Source organism: Pygocentrus nattereri, chromosome 6, assembly GCF_015220715.1.
Source record: "Pygocentrus nattereri isolate fPygNat1 chromosome 6, fPygNat1.pri, whole genome shotgun sequence".
Lineage (NCBI taxonomy): Eukaryota > Metazoa > Chordata > Actinopteri > Characiformes > Serrasalmidae > Pygocentrus > Pygocentrus nattereri.
In genome coordinates, this window is record NC_051216.1 from 44,809,658 (window position 1) to 44,824,211 (window position 14,554).

A 14,554-nucleotide genomic window follows, 5' to 3' on the forward strand; every position below is an offset into this window, starting at 1 on the left:
CACACACATATATCTATATATCTATATCTATCTATATAAAATAAATAGTGATTTTCTGGATGTTTGTTTGTTTAACCATCTCCAAGCCTCTCCTTGAGGAAGCCCAGTATTATATGTAGTTAAAAAGCAGCTCCTGGTTTGACCAATCAGTGCTCAGTAAATTGAGCTCATGATGTAATTGATGATATTAACGAGTCTCTGTGGCGGCTGTGAAGGTGTCCAGGAAAAATATGGACCTGAGAAATTCTTGTTACTTTTTATAGTTTTTCTGTTTATTTGAATTATGAATACGACTTTATTCTAATGTATATTGTGATAAACTCACTGCTGAGGGAAATTGTTTAAAAAATGTTGCTTTTATATATATAAAATATATATACATCCATACATACATACACACACACACACACACACACACACACACACACACACACACTACCCTTTGTAGACGGTATCAAGGTGACACTGAGCCATAGCCAATCAGAATGGACCCAAAAGCAGATGCTGTCATCTTGGAAGAATAAGCTCAAAGCTCAAAGCCAGAGAGGTTCTATGCAAGACATGTACTACACGCTCATGTGTTTACTCATAGTGTTGACTCACTATGCTCACTGAGCCTTTTGGTTAAACCTCTCCAAGATTACACTCAAAGATAAGAGTCTGTCAGCAGGTAAAGGCTTGGCAGAAGAATAATGAGCGTGTTCATGTTTATGCGAACAATAGCCTTGGTCTTACATGCATGTTGAAAGCTCTTAGAAGTGGATGAACAAGGTCTCTGTACAAAAGAACCTATCCTAGAGAGCAAGCATGCAAATTCAAAACACATGGGTCTGAAAGTGATGTTTCCGTCAAATTTACATAATCTTCTCTCAGTCAGCCAACATGTGGCTTCTACGAGGCTAATGCAGATAACAAGCAATGGAAGCTTTCAGTTAAAGAGAAACCACATAAGCCAGCCCACACAGATTTCTTAACCCCTTGAATCACACACTTACTGTTGTTATTAGAGTAATAAAAGAAAATAATTCAGCCATTTCTTTAAATCATGTAATAAGCACTATAAAACATGGAAGGTATGGAGTTATGAGAGTGAGAAACTAAAGTGTGGGGCTGTATATTTAAGGGGTAGAGGTTGTCAGTTGTATAACGTCTGACCTGAAGTAAGTATGGGATGATTTAAGCAAGCATTTTGCACAGCGCCAGCCTGGTGGCTAAGGGTTTCTATTACTCATTAAATATATCAGCCTCATAGCTCCAGTGCAAAGGTAACTTGCATGCTAACTAGCCATTAAATGGCAAAAGCTGTTCAAACGGCTTGTGCAAACTTGTAGGCGCTGACAACATCAGAGTCTAAACCTCAATACCATTAATGTGTTTGAGATGACTCGGATCGCAAGAAGTAGAAAACCCAACCAGCCTCTAAGACTGGAAACTTGGATATGGATATGTGGAGAAATATCCTTGAAAAACTGAAAGCAAGCCTACAGAAAGGAATGGAAGCTGTAACAAATGCAAAAGGTGGACACAGGACCACTGGACAGTAGGTAAACAGAAAAGAGGTTTCTAATCTATGATTTCACTGTGTTAATCCAGCCTAAACAAATCAAACCTCAGACACCAAACATGTCTTGGCTGATGAGGGGTAAGGGGTGAATTATGGAAATTAGATTTTTGTCCAAACCAAAAATTAGAGAGTGTGTGTGTGTGTGTGTGTGTGTGTGTGTGTGTGGGCCTGCACGGTTCACAGAGATGCATTAGATCAGCCTCTGCAGTGTGGGCTGTGACAGCTCTCTCCTCTCCTTCTGCTGCTCAAAGTAAACACTCCCCATGCTCTCCAGGACCGCTGATGGGTGCCTGGCCCCCAGGCGATGGATGACCGGGGTAATATTTTAGCGCCACCGCCCTCATCAATCCTGTACTGTTTGGAAAGGCGGAGCATTAGCCGCTGCCGGCGCACAGCCTGGCCGTAAACACAGGGAACCCTGCACTGCCTCTAGCCGGGGTCACTGCCGCTGCTGCCCGTAAACACCTCAGCCTGATAAAGCCGCTGGCGCACTGTGCAGCTGGGAAAGCTCCAGAGGGGATGGAGAGGTGGACCACCGACAGATCCTCAGCCTGACCAAACCAAGCCGTGCCTCTGCCTTTGTTGACCGCTTCGTCTGTACTTCAAACAGGCACCCACGGCCTAGGTCACCGTGAAGTTCAAAAGACAGAAGAGGAAAGCGGCCTGGCTCGTTCAATAATTCAATGAGCTAAGCCCACATATATACTCGACAAGAGTGACAGCTGTGCCGTGACTGCAATTTGAGCATTTGTGTGAGTTCAGTTGCCAAATATAAAAAATGACGGTGGCTCAACTGTCTAAGAACGTTGTGGGTTGCGTCTTTTGCCTCCTTTCTTTGGGACCAGAGTTTGAATATCTGACATGGTTTGGGGTTCAAGAGATCAACACTGGTTAGATCCCCTTTTCTGTTGATCGACAGCAGTGCTTGTCATCTCTTACCTCACATACCCAAACTTGCTCAATCTAGGGACGGAAATTAGAAATCGCCTAGTGGACGATCGATGACTTTTAAAATCTTAGAATCACTACACAAGCAGTTTTAGACAAGGCTTGCACATTATTCAACACTTCACCCAGACAGAGATCTAGGACAATGTGCACCTGATATCTCACAGAAATAAACGCGATAAGTGCCAAACTGGAGCTTGAGCGATTTGCTATAGTCGTCGAGTCTGCACTGATCTGATTTAAAATGATCATTTTCATGGTCTTTCCATTGCTCAATAGCCTCCTCTGTTACGTGGGCTTACGCAGAATGTGAGGAGTGATTGCCAGCACAGAGAAGAATACCGACTGCTCCAAACCCAGCCAAGTAGCAGCCTCCGTCAAAATTCAGTCATCTTTTCTCATACAAACCCTTTGCCATTTTTGTTGTTTTGCTTGCTTGTGTCTCTCTTCCAGCCCAGGGCAGCTGTGGGCTGGAGGTTAGGGAACCGACCTCGTTACCAGAAGGTTGTCGGTTCGATCCCCTGAGCCGACAGGACGTCACTGAGGTGCCCTTGAACAAGACACCTAACCCCCAACTGCTATGCGAGCGCTGTGGATATGGCTACCCACTGCTACGGGGCAAGTGTGCTTGGTGCCCTCTAGTGTGTGTCTTCACTAGTGTGTATGTGGTGCCATCACTGCACGGATGGGTTAGACTGCGGAGATGAAAATTCCCCATTGCGGGACCAATAAGGTTCACTTAATCTGAAAGTATTTTTGTGCCCTCATTGGCTCATCGCCGTTCCTTCTACTTCTTGCAGAAGTGCTCACACTAAGATTCACTGCTTGAAAATATCGGGGCATCTGCAACAGTTTGCAGACTGTGAGAAAACTGCCTGAGGAACTGTTCAAATTAGACAAGCAGGTGTCATGGGCGTATCTAATGATGTTACCGAGGTTTTGCAGCAGACCCTCAAGTATTCATGTACCTACCTAGTCAATAATAAAATGCTACCTGAAATTTGAAAACCAATTGTTATCAAATCTCTTGGAAGTATACTTGTATCCATGGGGCGGCGGAGCTGCTGGCTACTGCCAGAGAGTGAGACAGGTTGTGACGCAACGTGGCCAAGTACTGTCTACTTTCACAGTGAGTGGAAGCCGGCTGGACAGGCAAATCGACCATCCACAAATTGCTGTTTTGTGTAATATACAGTATGTAGGGAAAATGCTAGTGTTCCAATATAATTCCTGGGTGAAAATCCAGTATGTAAATAATATCTAGTAATTTACACCATCCCTCATACCAGCAAACACAAAAATAGGTGAACATCCTCTTCAACTGCACTTTACCCTCTGAAAGAATCCACTGTTTGACTAATCCTTCCTTCCTCCTTGTCTAAAGTACACCATGCGTGATAAACTCTTTCACTTCTCCAGTTCTTTCTTCTCTTAGCGAAAGCTTAAACAAAACTAACAATAATCAACATAGAAACCCATTTGGAAATGGTAGTGGCTCCACAGTGTTTCAATGGGTGATATTTCATCACAGAGTGGTGTAGGCTTTTTCTACTTGTAGTGTGAATGTGTGAGGGGATAAGTGCGGCCGCATGGTCTCCACACATGAGAATGACCCTAAGGAGGGCACGGAGTATTCGTCATGGAGACAGGCCTTTTAGTGAGGAGCCCTTTGCGTAAACACAGTCCCTTTACATTTCCACTCAACCTAGGCCTCAGGAATCCACTTAAGATCAGACTCAGTAATCAGGCTCTACTTCTTCCATTTACCCTCTGTGGTCCTACAAGTGGTCAGTCCATACGTATCTTTTCTTTCAATGTCAGAATAAAAGCAAAGATGAGTTTTGCTGGTTACACCGAGAGTTCGGAACATTTGGTTGAGTGATAAAGCTGCTTTAGGACCCCAGTCTGCTGTTCATCACAGTTTGAGGAAAGGAAAAGGAAAAAATGTCAGGAATCAACCTATCATTTTGCAAAAAAGGTGATTATGGAACTGTGGCACACTTTTCCAGTGACAAAACAGGCCTGCAGAAATCAGCCCCTTCCCTAAACAAGCCTATAAAGTGATTCTAGACGTGGACAAACGCAAACCTGCTGAATACCCCAACCCAACTGAAACAGCTTCTTTTTGGATTGGTTTGGGAAGGCACTCACCGGCGGCGCAGGTCCTCTGCGACAGTGGCACGGCAGCTGAATAAGTAAGCCCTGAGAGACTGGAGTTGCTGCCGCAGTTTGAGAACGCCGGCCAGGGGTTCTGAATGCTCGTACAGGCACGGGTTCAACTGCTGCACATCCAACAAGGGCTCCTCATATATAAACTCTAGAAACTCCTTTGCCTGTTTGGACACCTGATCCAAAATGAACAGTTATTTCAGCATTTTTTAATGAACTTTCTAAGTACTTCTCTGTGTAAAGTTTTTGCAAATTTTCTATTTTAATTATACAGTATGGCATGTAGTACTGTGATGTAGCTGGTGTCAGTTTGATTATACCGTATTTATGCTCTTTGTTTTTTTTTGTGTTTTTTTTTGGTTTTGTTAAACATTTAATCTGATGCAATGATCTTCACTGCTCATTTCGACAGAGGTACGTCTTATAAATCTATAGTATCTTATGATCCTATAATCCTTAAGGCAGACATACTTGCAGATAAGATGTTAATATATTACTGTGTGAGACCCTCCGCCCCACACTGTACCATGCCCAAGAACTGAGCGAAGAGCATCTTTCAAAGAATCTTGGTCAGAGAGGCTGGGATGTCAGGACTCCGTATAACCCTAAGCTATATATTTGCACCGTGTTTCGACCTGGTACGTCAGTCAGGAACTGTGTGTGTGTATGTACCTTATGTTTGTTTGTGTCCCAGTTATGCAGCAGTCGAGCAGGAATGAGGAAGAGGTTGTCCTGGTGGCAGCTCTGGCAATAGTACCATCCACTGTAGCAGCATACTTTGGCCTTACCTCGTGACAAACCGACCGGCCTTTGACATCCTGCAAGACGGGAGAAGGACAAAAAAAAAAGACTTAGGCCTAGTCAATATGTATCCAGGTATTTCTGAAAATGCATTTTTCCAAAATTTACTTTCCTATTCACACCAACAATCTTTTCAGAAATCTCTCCTTTCGCACAAGAAGATAAAAAGACTGCTTTAATTACGGTGGTCATAGGCTTTTATCAATACTATTTACCCATCAGAAATATTTTTATATTACAATTATTATATTTTCTAGGAATATGTTTTATATTTATTTTTTTCTTTTCTCCGCAACTTTGGAGTTACACAGATGTATAAAGCTGAGATAATGCCTTTGTCTCTGAAAAAGACGGTGCCTTAAAAGGCAGCATATGTCGCTTCAAAATGTGTTCAACATTAATGGTGCCTTCATAAGAAAGCATGTTATAACCCCCACTAATAACCCCCCCATACCATAACGGACTTTTGAACTTTATGCTTGTAACAATCTGGCTGTTCCTTTTTTCTCTGGCCTGGAAAACACAACATCCATCATTTCCATAAACAAATCAGAAAGGTTGACTCATCAGACCACAAGCAACGCTTCCATTGCGCATCAGTCCATTACAGATGAGCTCTAGCCCAGAGAAGTCGGAAGTGTTTCCTGATGTGGAAAAAAATGTTTACTGTGCTTAGCACAGTCTTAACTTGCATTTATGGATGCAGCGACAGGTGGTGTTTATAGACAATGGCATTTTAAAGTATTCCCGAACCCATGTAATGACTTCCATCACACAACCAGTTATACTACCTTGTTATCTGAGGGGTCAGGAGCATTTAATTGTGTTTTCTGGCCTTGTCCTTTACTCAAACAGATTTCTCTAGATTCCCCAAATCTTTTGATAATACGATGCACCATAGAGAGTGAAATAAAATCCTTGCAATCCTTGAGGAATGTTATTTTCAAACAGTATTTTCAGTAGAAGAGCCTTGGCCCACCCTTACTCATAAAGGACTAGGCCCTTCCTGGATGCTGCTTTTATCTCCAAGCATTACTGTATCACCTGTTTAAGATTTTTTGATTCCATAATGTTCCTCATCTTAAATGAACCATGTCCTAAGTTTTGTGGAACATCTTGCAGGCATCAATTTCTTTGATGCCTGCAACATATTACATATTACAAGAAAACAATGAAGAATAGATTTATAAATCACTGTTGTCAGTTTTTCCTTTGCATTTTACCAAAAAAGGTTTGTACATGCATTTGCTTTGAACCAACTGCTGGAAACGTACCCAATTCGCATTTTGTTTGTTGTGGCAAATATGTGATTGTGAAAGCTAACAACTGTTGAATAAGCTCTAATAATGGTGATCTAGTGATCATGTAATAATTGTGACAGGCCAACATAGGCCTAAAATGCTGTTTTCATGTGGACTGCAGGCCAAAAACCGGTTTTAGAAATATCCACGTATCTTTGAATAGGGTCTTAGACAGCACAAACAAACAGACACAGATCCAACAATCAAGGTCAGAAGACAAATAGATAAAGCCCCTCATTAGCTATTGCAACAACGCCCCAGAGGCCAGGGTCAATGAAAGAAGTAAAGCTCACCCCATCTACTAATGTGCATTGTGTTTATGGAGCTGATAATGATTAAGAAAGGGTGATCACGTTAATACGGGACAGGTTAGGTGCTGTGTGTTAATGTGTCCAGGTTTATGGTGTGAACCTTGGTCAGACCAGGATTAGCAGACGCACTGCCTTTCAGACAAGCCGAAGATAAAACGGGCTTTGTGACTTTAAAAAAATTGTCCAACCACAATAAAGGGTACCTAAACGCCAAAGAGTGTCAAATACGCACAACAAGGGGATCCAGGGCCTATTCAATAAAAGCTGATAACCCCAAAGCATGTCTTGCTTTGTCTCCACCACTTCTTTCTTGTCCGTGTTTTCTTCAAACATTTGGTGCCTACAAGCAGGAGACTCATCCCACAGGAACCAAAACAGGTGATTGTGAGCCTGGCAGGTGTCCCTTATCCAAGCCATCTGGGAAAACCTGGCTGGGGACAGTGTGGTAGAAGAAAAGAGGAGAGAAAAGAAAAGACGGGAGGGCCGAGAGCAAGCAGGCAGACGCGGACTTGCAGTATTCTCGGTGGGGCATGGCGGCGGTTCCCTACTTCACAGGCGGAAGAAGAGACAGAGAGGAGATAGGAGATAAGATATGGGCGCAAAAACAAGGTGGCAAACAGTCTCCAAAGAGGGAGGCCTGCTGCTATCTACGGGAAAGATCTGCAAAAGGAGGAGCCCGAGAAAGAAAAGAAAACAAGTCACTGATTACAGCGTGTGCCAGCGCATGCTGTAGGTCCGATTTTGATGCATTGTCAGCGGGTAGGAATGAAAGGGACAGTATCACTTCACCGTAAGAAGGCTGGCTTTACATGGTGAAACTCGTGCAGCTGGTTGCAGGTTGGAAGCTGCATGAAACGAAGCCATTTAAAAAACAGCAAGTGGTATGCAACATCAGGGCTCCAGAATAACAGTGTCCCATTGACCTGGGGACAAAAAAAATAGCACGTGGGACAATGTTCAACCCTGCCAGCCGTCCATGCCCACCCTGAAAATCGTCTTTAAATTTGCTTTATAAGTAACACTCCTCCTTTTTTTCATATCACTCCGTTTGGAGTCTCTGAAAAACCTCAACTTGGCAGGCCATGTAGCCCTAACACTTTGTTCTATCTCAAAAAAAAAAAAAAAAATCGGGACACCCTACCCCTAGACGTGAGGGCTAAGGGCCAAGTGGTAGGGGCGAGGGGTGAAATGGGATTGGGCCTTGGTTTCCATTTCAGGAGTGTGTTTCTTTACAAGAAATAAACTGATGACTCTGTAATTTAGCTACCGAGCTTTTGATGCACGTTTGCTCATAACCATATATGTCTTTGTGAGCATTGTGTCTCTGAGGCATATAATTAAGGTACAGAGTCACTCGAGGCAAAAGAAATTTAGTCTAAAGTCCTAGTCAGTTAAACATCTCTGACTTGGAACCTTTTCAGTAGAATGATCAATACACAAAAAGCAATAAAATCAAATTCAGATATATACTGAAAAAAGTTCATCTTAATAACAGCGTATATATATGCGTGCCTTTCCTCGAGATTTTCCTTCCCCTCTTTCTGCTCTCTACTCATTCCTACCCATCTCCAAACCAATACGTAATGGGTTGTTCTAGCCAAGGCTGGAAGCTAGCATCATGTACTGCACTTCTCTGCCAATGTAAACCTGAGGTTTCCAGGGGCAGGGACCCCAGACTATAAAAAGGCAGAGGTGGTATTCCCCCCCTTTTGCTCTGCCGCTGATGGGTGGCTGATAGTAGGGCCGAGCCACAGGCCGCACAGTGGGGTGTCGTGTGTCACGGCTGCCCTGTAATCAGCGTCCATGTGCAGCAAGAACCCACAAATACCACCCCATTCCAAAAATAGCACATCGCAGAACCGCTCTCTTCATATTCACTTGTTGTTGAAACTATTATTAAGAAAGATTTCGCTAAAGGCATGGACTCGGCTACATAAAGTAAACAACATCATTTTAGGGATGTTTAACCCCTGTGAAGAGTTACTGCCAGCGATAATAAAAGCACCTTGTAATTTCTCACATGACTATGGAGTTAATTACGTAACCAAGTTCTTATATATGAGTAGTACATCACAATAATAACCGTAGGCTTCTGAGAGTTAGGGAGGTCAACATATACAAAATAAACCCTCTAGTAGGACTGTCCTTCCAAAACGTTATGAAACCAAATCACAGGACTTCAAGAACTTTTATAGATTAAGACATGAGTTTGGGTTCCCAGATCAAAATTTACCCTGTCCCGTCATCAAAACGCCTTAAAGCCCAAGCAATACAGGAGTTGTCCGATAATACTGGAACATTTCAAGGTGCAGGGAAAATGGTCAGTAAGAGTCAAAATTCCACCAATAAAGAACCAACATTTAATGGTTTCCCTGAGTTCCCTGATTAAAATCCATCCTGTTTTATCCTATCAAAATCCAAAAAGTTCTGTTTAAGGTCCGACAAACATACTGGTTGGCTGATAATACTGGCCAATATTAGGGTGCAGCAAAAATATCAGTATTGGCAAAAATCCCACCAAAAAAGAACCAATACTTAGTGGTTTCCTTGGTTTCCCTAATTACAATCCATCATGTTCCAAGCAAGTTTCTTTTTAGGGTCTGACCAATATATCAGATGGCTAATAACATTGTCAATTTTAAGGAGCAGGAAACAAAAAAAAAAAAAAGTAAAAAGTAAAATCCCACTGATAAGGAGCCAATATTTAACAGCTTCCCTGGTTTCCCTGATTAAACTTCCACCTGTTCCATGCCATCAAAAATAAAGCTCAGTTTGGAGCATGACTGACATTCGGTTGGCCTATTTTAAGGTGCAGCAAAAATCTTAGTGTCAACAAAATCCCACCAATTAAGAACCGATATTTAACATTTTTTTTTCTGGTTTCAGCCGATTTCCTGATCAAAATCCATCCGTTTCCGTACCTCAAACCTTGAAAGTTCTGTGTAAAGCCCAACCAATGTATTGGTTGGCCTATTATACAGCCCAATTTGAAGATGCAGCGAAAATATCAATATCTGTAAAAATTCCACTGGTGAAGAACCAATTTTAAACAGCCTGTTTTATGCTGCAAAGTCAGCAATAGACTTCAAAAAATGAAAGACCTAAACGGAATGGATCTACTGCCAGATAGGCATGTGAAAGTATGTTATGAAGAACGTGATGTAGGTCTTTCTAGGATGCTCCACACCACTTGACGCGCTAAAATTTGAATCTCTGTGGAGCCAAACAGAAGAAAAACAACAGCGATCAAAGAAGCCAGAACATGTACACTACATGTTTTAGTAGAACCGTCAACACAAAGAATGGATAAGAAACAACGGACTAATTTACGGACTGATTTACAGACTGACTTACCGAGTCAGTATATTCTCACTTCTATTACAGCAGTAGGACGGAACGGCACCAACCACAATTTACATTTTAGGTCATTTGGCTGATGCTCTTATCCAGAATGACTTACAATTTGATCACTTCACACAGGTCACCACCGTTAGTGTTAGGAGTCTTGCCCGAGGACTCTTACTGATATAGTGTAGGGTGCCTACACCAACCACATCCACACAAATTCCATCGTATACAATGATTAGAAGAACACATCATCAACTTTTTAATTGAACTTGTTTAGCTAAGCTTACGAAGTTGATCTCCAGTGATGCCACAGTCATCCAGGGCCCCAAGTCCAAGAAAGTGGGACTCTCTGGGAGGACAGGATTCCCCTCCTGTCCCCCATCACTCAGCATAACATGGGAGTCTTAACAGATGTAACAGTATTAGCGCTCAGTGTTCTCCTTCAATGAGTCTATTAAGCTGTCCTTTTCTGGCAGTTTGAAAAGATGTGGTGGTGTTTAACATCTCAAAAGGGAGCACATCCTAGAGTGAGGGTTCAAGGGAGACCAAGATAGTGGGAGGAGTTGGTAATGGCTAAATTGGGAAGAAAACCAGGGGAAAAAAGCAAACCCTGCTTAGCTAAAGTGATTATTTTCTGTCTGACCACATTAAATTATTGGCCAGTATTACGAACTGTCTGATTTTCAGGGCCTGGTTCTGTTGCTGGTGTGCTGGAGTGGACAGAGTGCCTCCGAGTTTGCTCTACGGTTTCAGCTTATGACTCCCAGAACACCCTTCATGGATGAAGTCCACCAGCAGATACAGTGCCCAGAACGTGTGTCACTTCTGGGAAGGAACCGGCCACAGCTTTAGCCCCACATTAGTTTTCATAGAAAACCCACAAGACGCAGCTCTGAATGTCAAAGCAGGTTAGAGAGCACATTAAAAACTGATGATTAGGTCCGGGTGCCGTTCAAATGTTTTTGACACCAGTACCGATACCTGGACTTCTTTTTCAACACCTTCTATAAAATTAACAAAAACGAAGGTGGGTGTGGTTTAAACCACACTGACCGCAATAGACCGTGGACTGATCAAAGAGTGCTGTTGTTAATTAGAGATTGGGCCGGGCCGATGCTCTATTGGTATCGGGACCGATATTGACATAATTCACTCATCCTATATTGGACGGAGAAGGCCAATCCACTTACTGATCCATACATCAGAACATGAAACACCACCAATCGGGATTCCAGTCCACGTCTTACCATGAACCCACGACAACTTCCGTCTGTGACTGAGTGAGCAAATGACATTAGCTGTTGGTTTTGACTAAAATGTCGTTTGTTTGGAGATACTAGGAATTGTAATGTGCGGAAGGCCAGCGTGCCGAGAAGCGGAAGTATGGCTGCGTCGTTTCACCTGAAAGAGAACCGTTTACAGACGCTTCCGGAAATGTGATCAACTTCCAGCAGACGACCCAAAGATAAAGCACAACTTCGCAACGTCACAACTAAAACGCAACGTCAACAATAATGAAGATGATATTTAAGTAAAAAGAGCTTTTGTATCAGAATGTGTTTCCATATCTGTAGTAGTCCATCACCATCGTTAATAACACAGATGCTGAACATAAATTAGACATTCAATCAGCAGTCTGGGTTTGGGAACAAGCATGGCTTATGGATGCTATAACTACTTTAGATACTGAAATTCAGAACCGAAGGTGAATTTCTCAACAATCACGGTACTGAAGTAAATCAATCGGTATGTGGAACTGCGGAAACGTCCTCTTTGCCAACTTCACAACTCCTCCTGGAGGCTCCTCAAGCAAACAGAAAATGACAGGAGAACATTTATGGTCTTTGATTTATGGTTGAACATATTTGCTGATGAAGGGGGAAATGAAATTCTAATCATCCCTTTAATACTGAACACGAATACTAATACCAAGACTTGATAAATACCACCTGATATTTTAGCTCCATTTTTAGCTTGTGCATGCACCAATTATATACAGTCAGTGGAGGTGGCCACTTTCATTCTTTTTACATTTACATTTATTTACATGTTCTTACATTTGGCTGACGCTCTTGTCCAGAGCGACTTACAATTTGATCATTTTACACAGGCAGGCTGAGGTGCTTTTAGGAGTCTTGCCCAAGGACTCATACAGCGTATAGTGTAGGGTGGTTACCCTGGTGGGGGACTGAACTCAGTTAAATGGAATGTAGTGGAGAAAAACCACCACCCCACCAATACCCACCCCCACAACTATATAAACAAGAGGGCTTGGTCTAGATTTCTGTTGTTACATTCACTGAAAGTCTGCCAAATATGCTAAATATCTGCATATAATAATGCTGATGTTTACAATAATGATCATATCCGGTGTAACAGCTATGTAAAGCTAATCAATAATCATCTTTAACCTGTCGTTCACACAGTGTGTACTATACGCTTGTTTTATAATTAGAGTAATTTTACACAAATCGCTGCTGTCAGAAGAACCTCGTATCTCCAAATTGGTAACTTTACAGGAGACGGAAAAAACAGGCTTTACTTTTAATGCAAGTCAATGGAACCAGAATTTTGTCCAACTCATTTCGGGCTGTTTCTTTTGGTCCAGTTGTCATGAAATTGACACATAATGTAAAGATTTACAGGTATTTTCAAATGATGTCAAAAACTGAAAAACGTCAAAAACGGAGATGCGAGGTTTTCTTCCAACAACAGCGAAATGCTCATCATCTACAGAATTATCACGATAATATCATCAAGATCAGAATTCAGCTTCAAAGTACCATGTGATGATGTAGAGCTTTACCCTATAGCTCACATGTTCCTTGATATGGTGATATAATCATCATTAATTAATGTTACACCCTAATATATGTGGTAATTATATCATTTATAATGACTACAACAAAACTACTCTCCACAGAGAGCATTTAACACTGCTAAGGTCCAGTGCTTCTCTGGCGTTCGTCTGGTTAAATACTGAAAATACCGCTTACTTGATGTGTTAGTATGTTTCTTCTGGACAATCTCGTTCATTTGACTCTCTACCGGACAGCAGGGGTCATGCACTGGACTTTTTTTGGATTCATTCACATGATCTCCAGCATTCGTTACCAGGCTGAAAGTCAAAAGGCAGAACCTTTTCAAGTGGCTTTCAGATTATATGCGTGTGCGATTAATCAGCCGATAATGGTCTGTTCAGAAAGCCGCAAAAAACATTCAGATCTTTGATTATCTGTGTGATTTAATTGACTATTAACTGAAAAATTGTAAATTTGAAGACCTGTAAAAAATAAAATGTTCGGTTAAAGTTCTAAAGAACTGAGATACGGATCACGAAGAGCCGAATCACCACGTGGCGCTTTGTTTAAGCCCTGACCTTGAACCGCAGCAATAAGCAACCGCTTAAATAAGGGAGATAATAATAAGCATCTAGATTAATGTTACCGCTCGTCAGGCTGCAGCATCATTTGTCATTAGCCAAGCGCCCAGATTAACAAACTGAGCTTTATTTTGAGCCAATCACATGGTAACCAATGAATGTAAGCTGGGCTGTGATTGGATGAGCAGCCAAATGAGCAACAGTTTTGAACGAGCTGCTAAATACTTCCAAATTTCAAGTACAAATGTAATGAACTAAACATGAGGCTCAGAATATTCCCGCGACTAGAGATCGTAACGCAACGTGCTGAGCTTTACTGAAGTTTGGCTTGTCTGAACACCAGCACAGAGAGAAAGCGAGCATTTACGATAAGGCTGAAAACGGGCTTCCTGTTCGCTAGCTTCCTTTTTTTAACTTTCCGTTCCACCTTAAATGGCGCAGCAGTTACAGTCTGATGTCTGTAACTATTTTAACACCATTTAAGGTGGAATGAAAAATTGAAATAAGCAGATCATCTCTGTTTTGCCCATTTGCCTCAACACACAACAACATGTTCCGTTTCCCATGGCTGAAGGCAACAACAAGGGAAGCGAAGTCAGACTTGGGAATGTTGTCTGGGACTACTTTAACCTTAAATGTAAGAAAACGCTTCCAGATTTTACTTATTTTAACATATCATTTTCTAACATTAACCGTCCTTTTTCTTTCGCTATCTGCTGACACAGGAACG

At 42.0% G+C, this 14,554-nt stretch overlaps 1 protein-coding gene across 3 annotated transcripts in view; it reads right to left on the bottom strand.

Moving 5' to 3' along the window:
• Positions 1-14,554, bottom strand: part of plekhm3 (pleckstrin homology domain containing, family M, member 3) — a 63,742-nt gene that overhangs the window by 24,884 nt on the left and 24,304 nt on the right. For all 3 annotated transcript variants that reach the window (XM_017703032.2, XM_017703033.2, XM_017703034.2), the window contains exons 5-6: positions 5,354-5,499; positions 4,664-4,857 (exon numbers count right to left, since the gene is read on the bottom strand). In XM_017703032.2, coding sequence (XP_017558521.1) covers positions 4,664-4,857; positions 5,354-5,499 — 340 coding nt within the window. The remainder of the gene's footprint in view (positions 1-4,663; positions 4,858-5,353; positions 5,500-14,554) is intronic.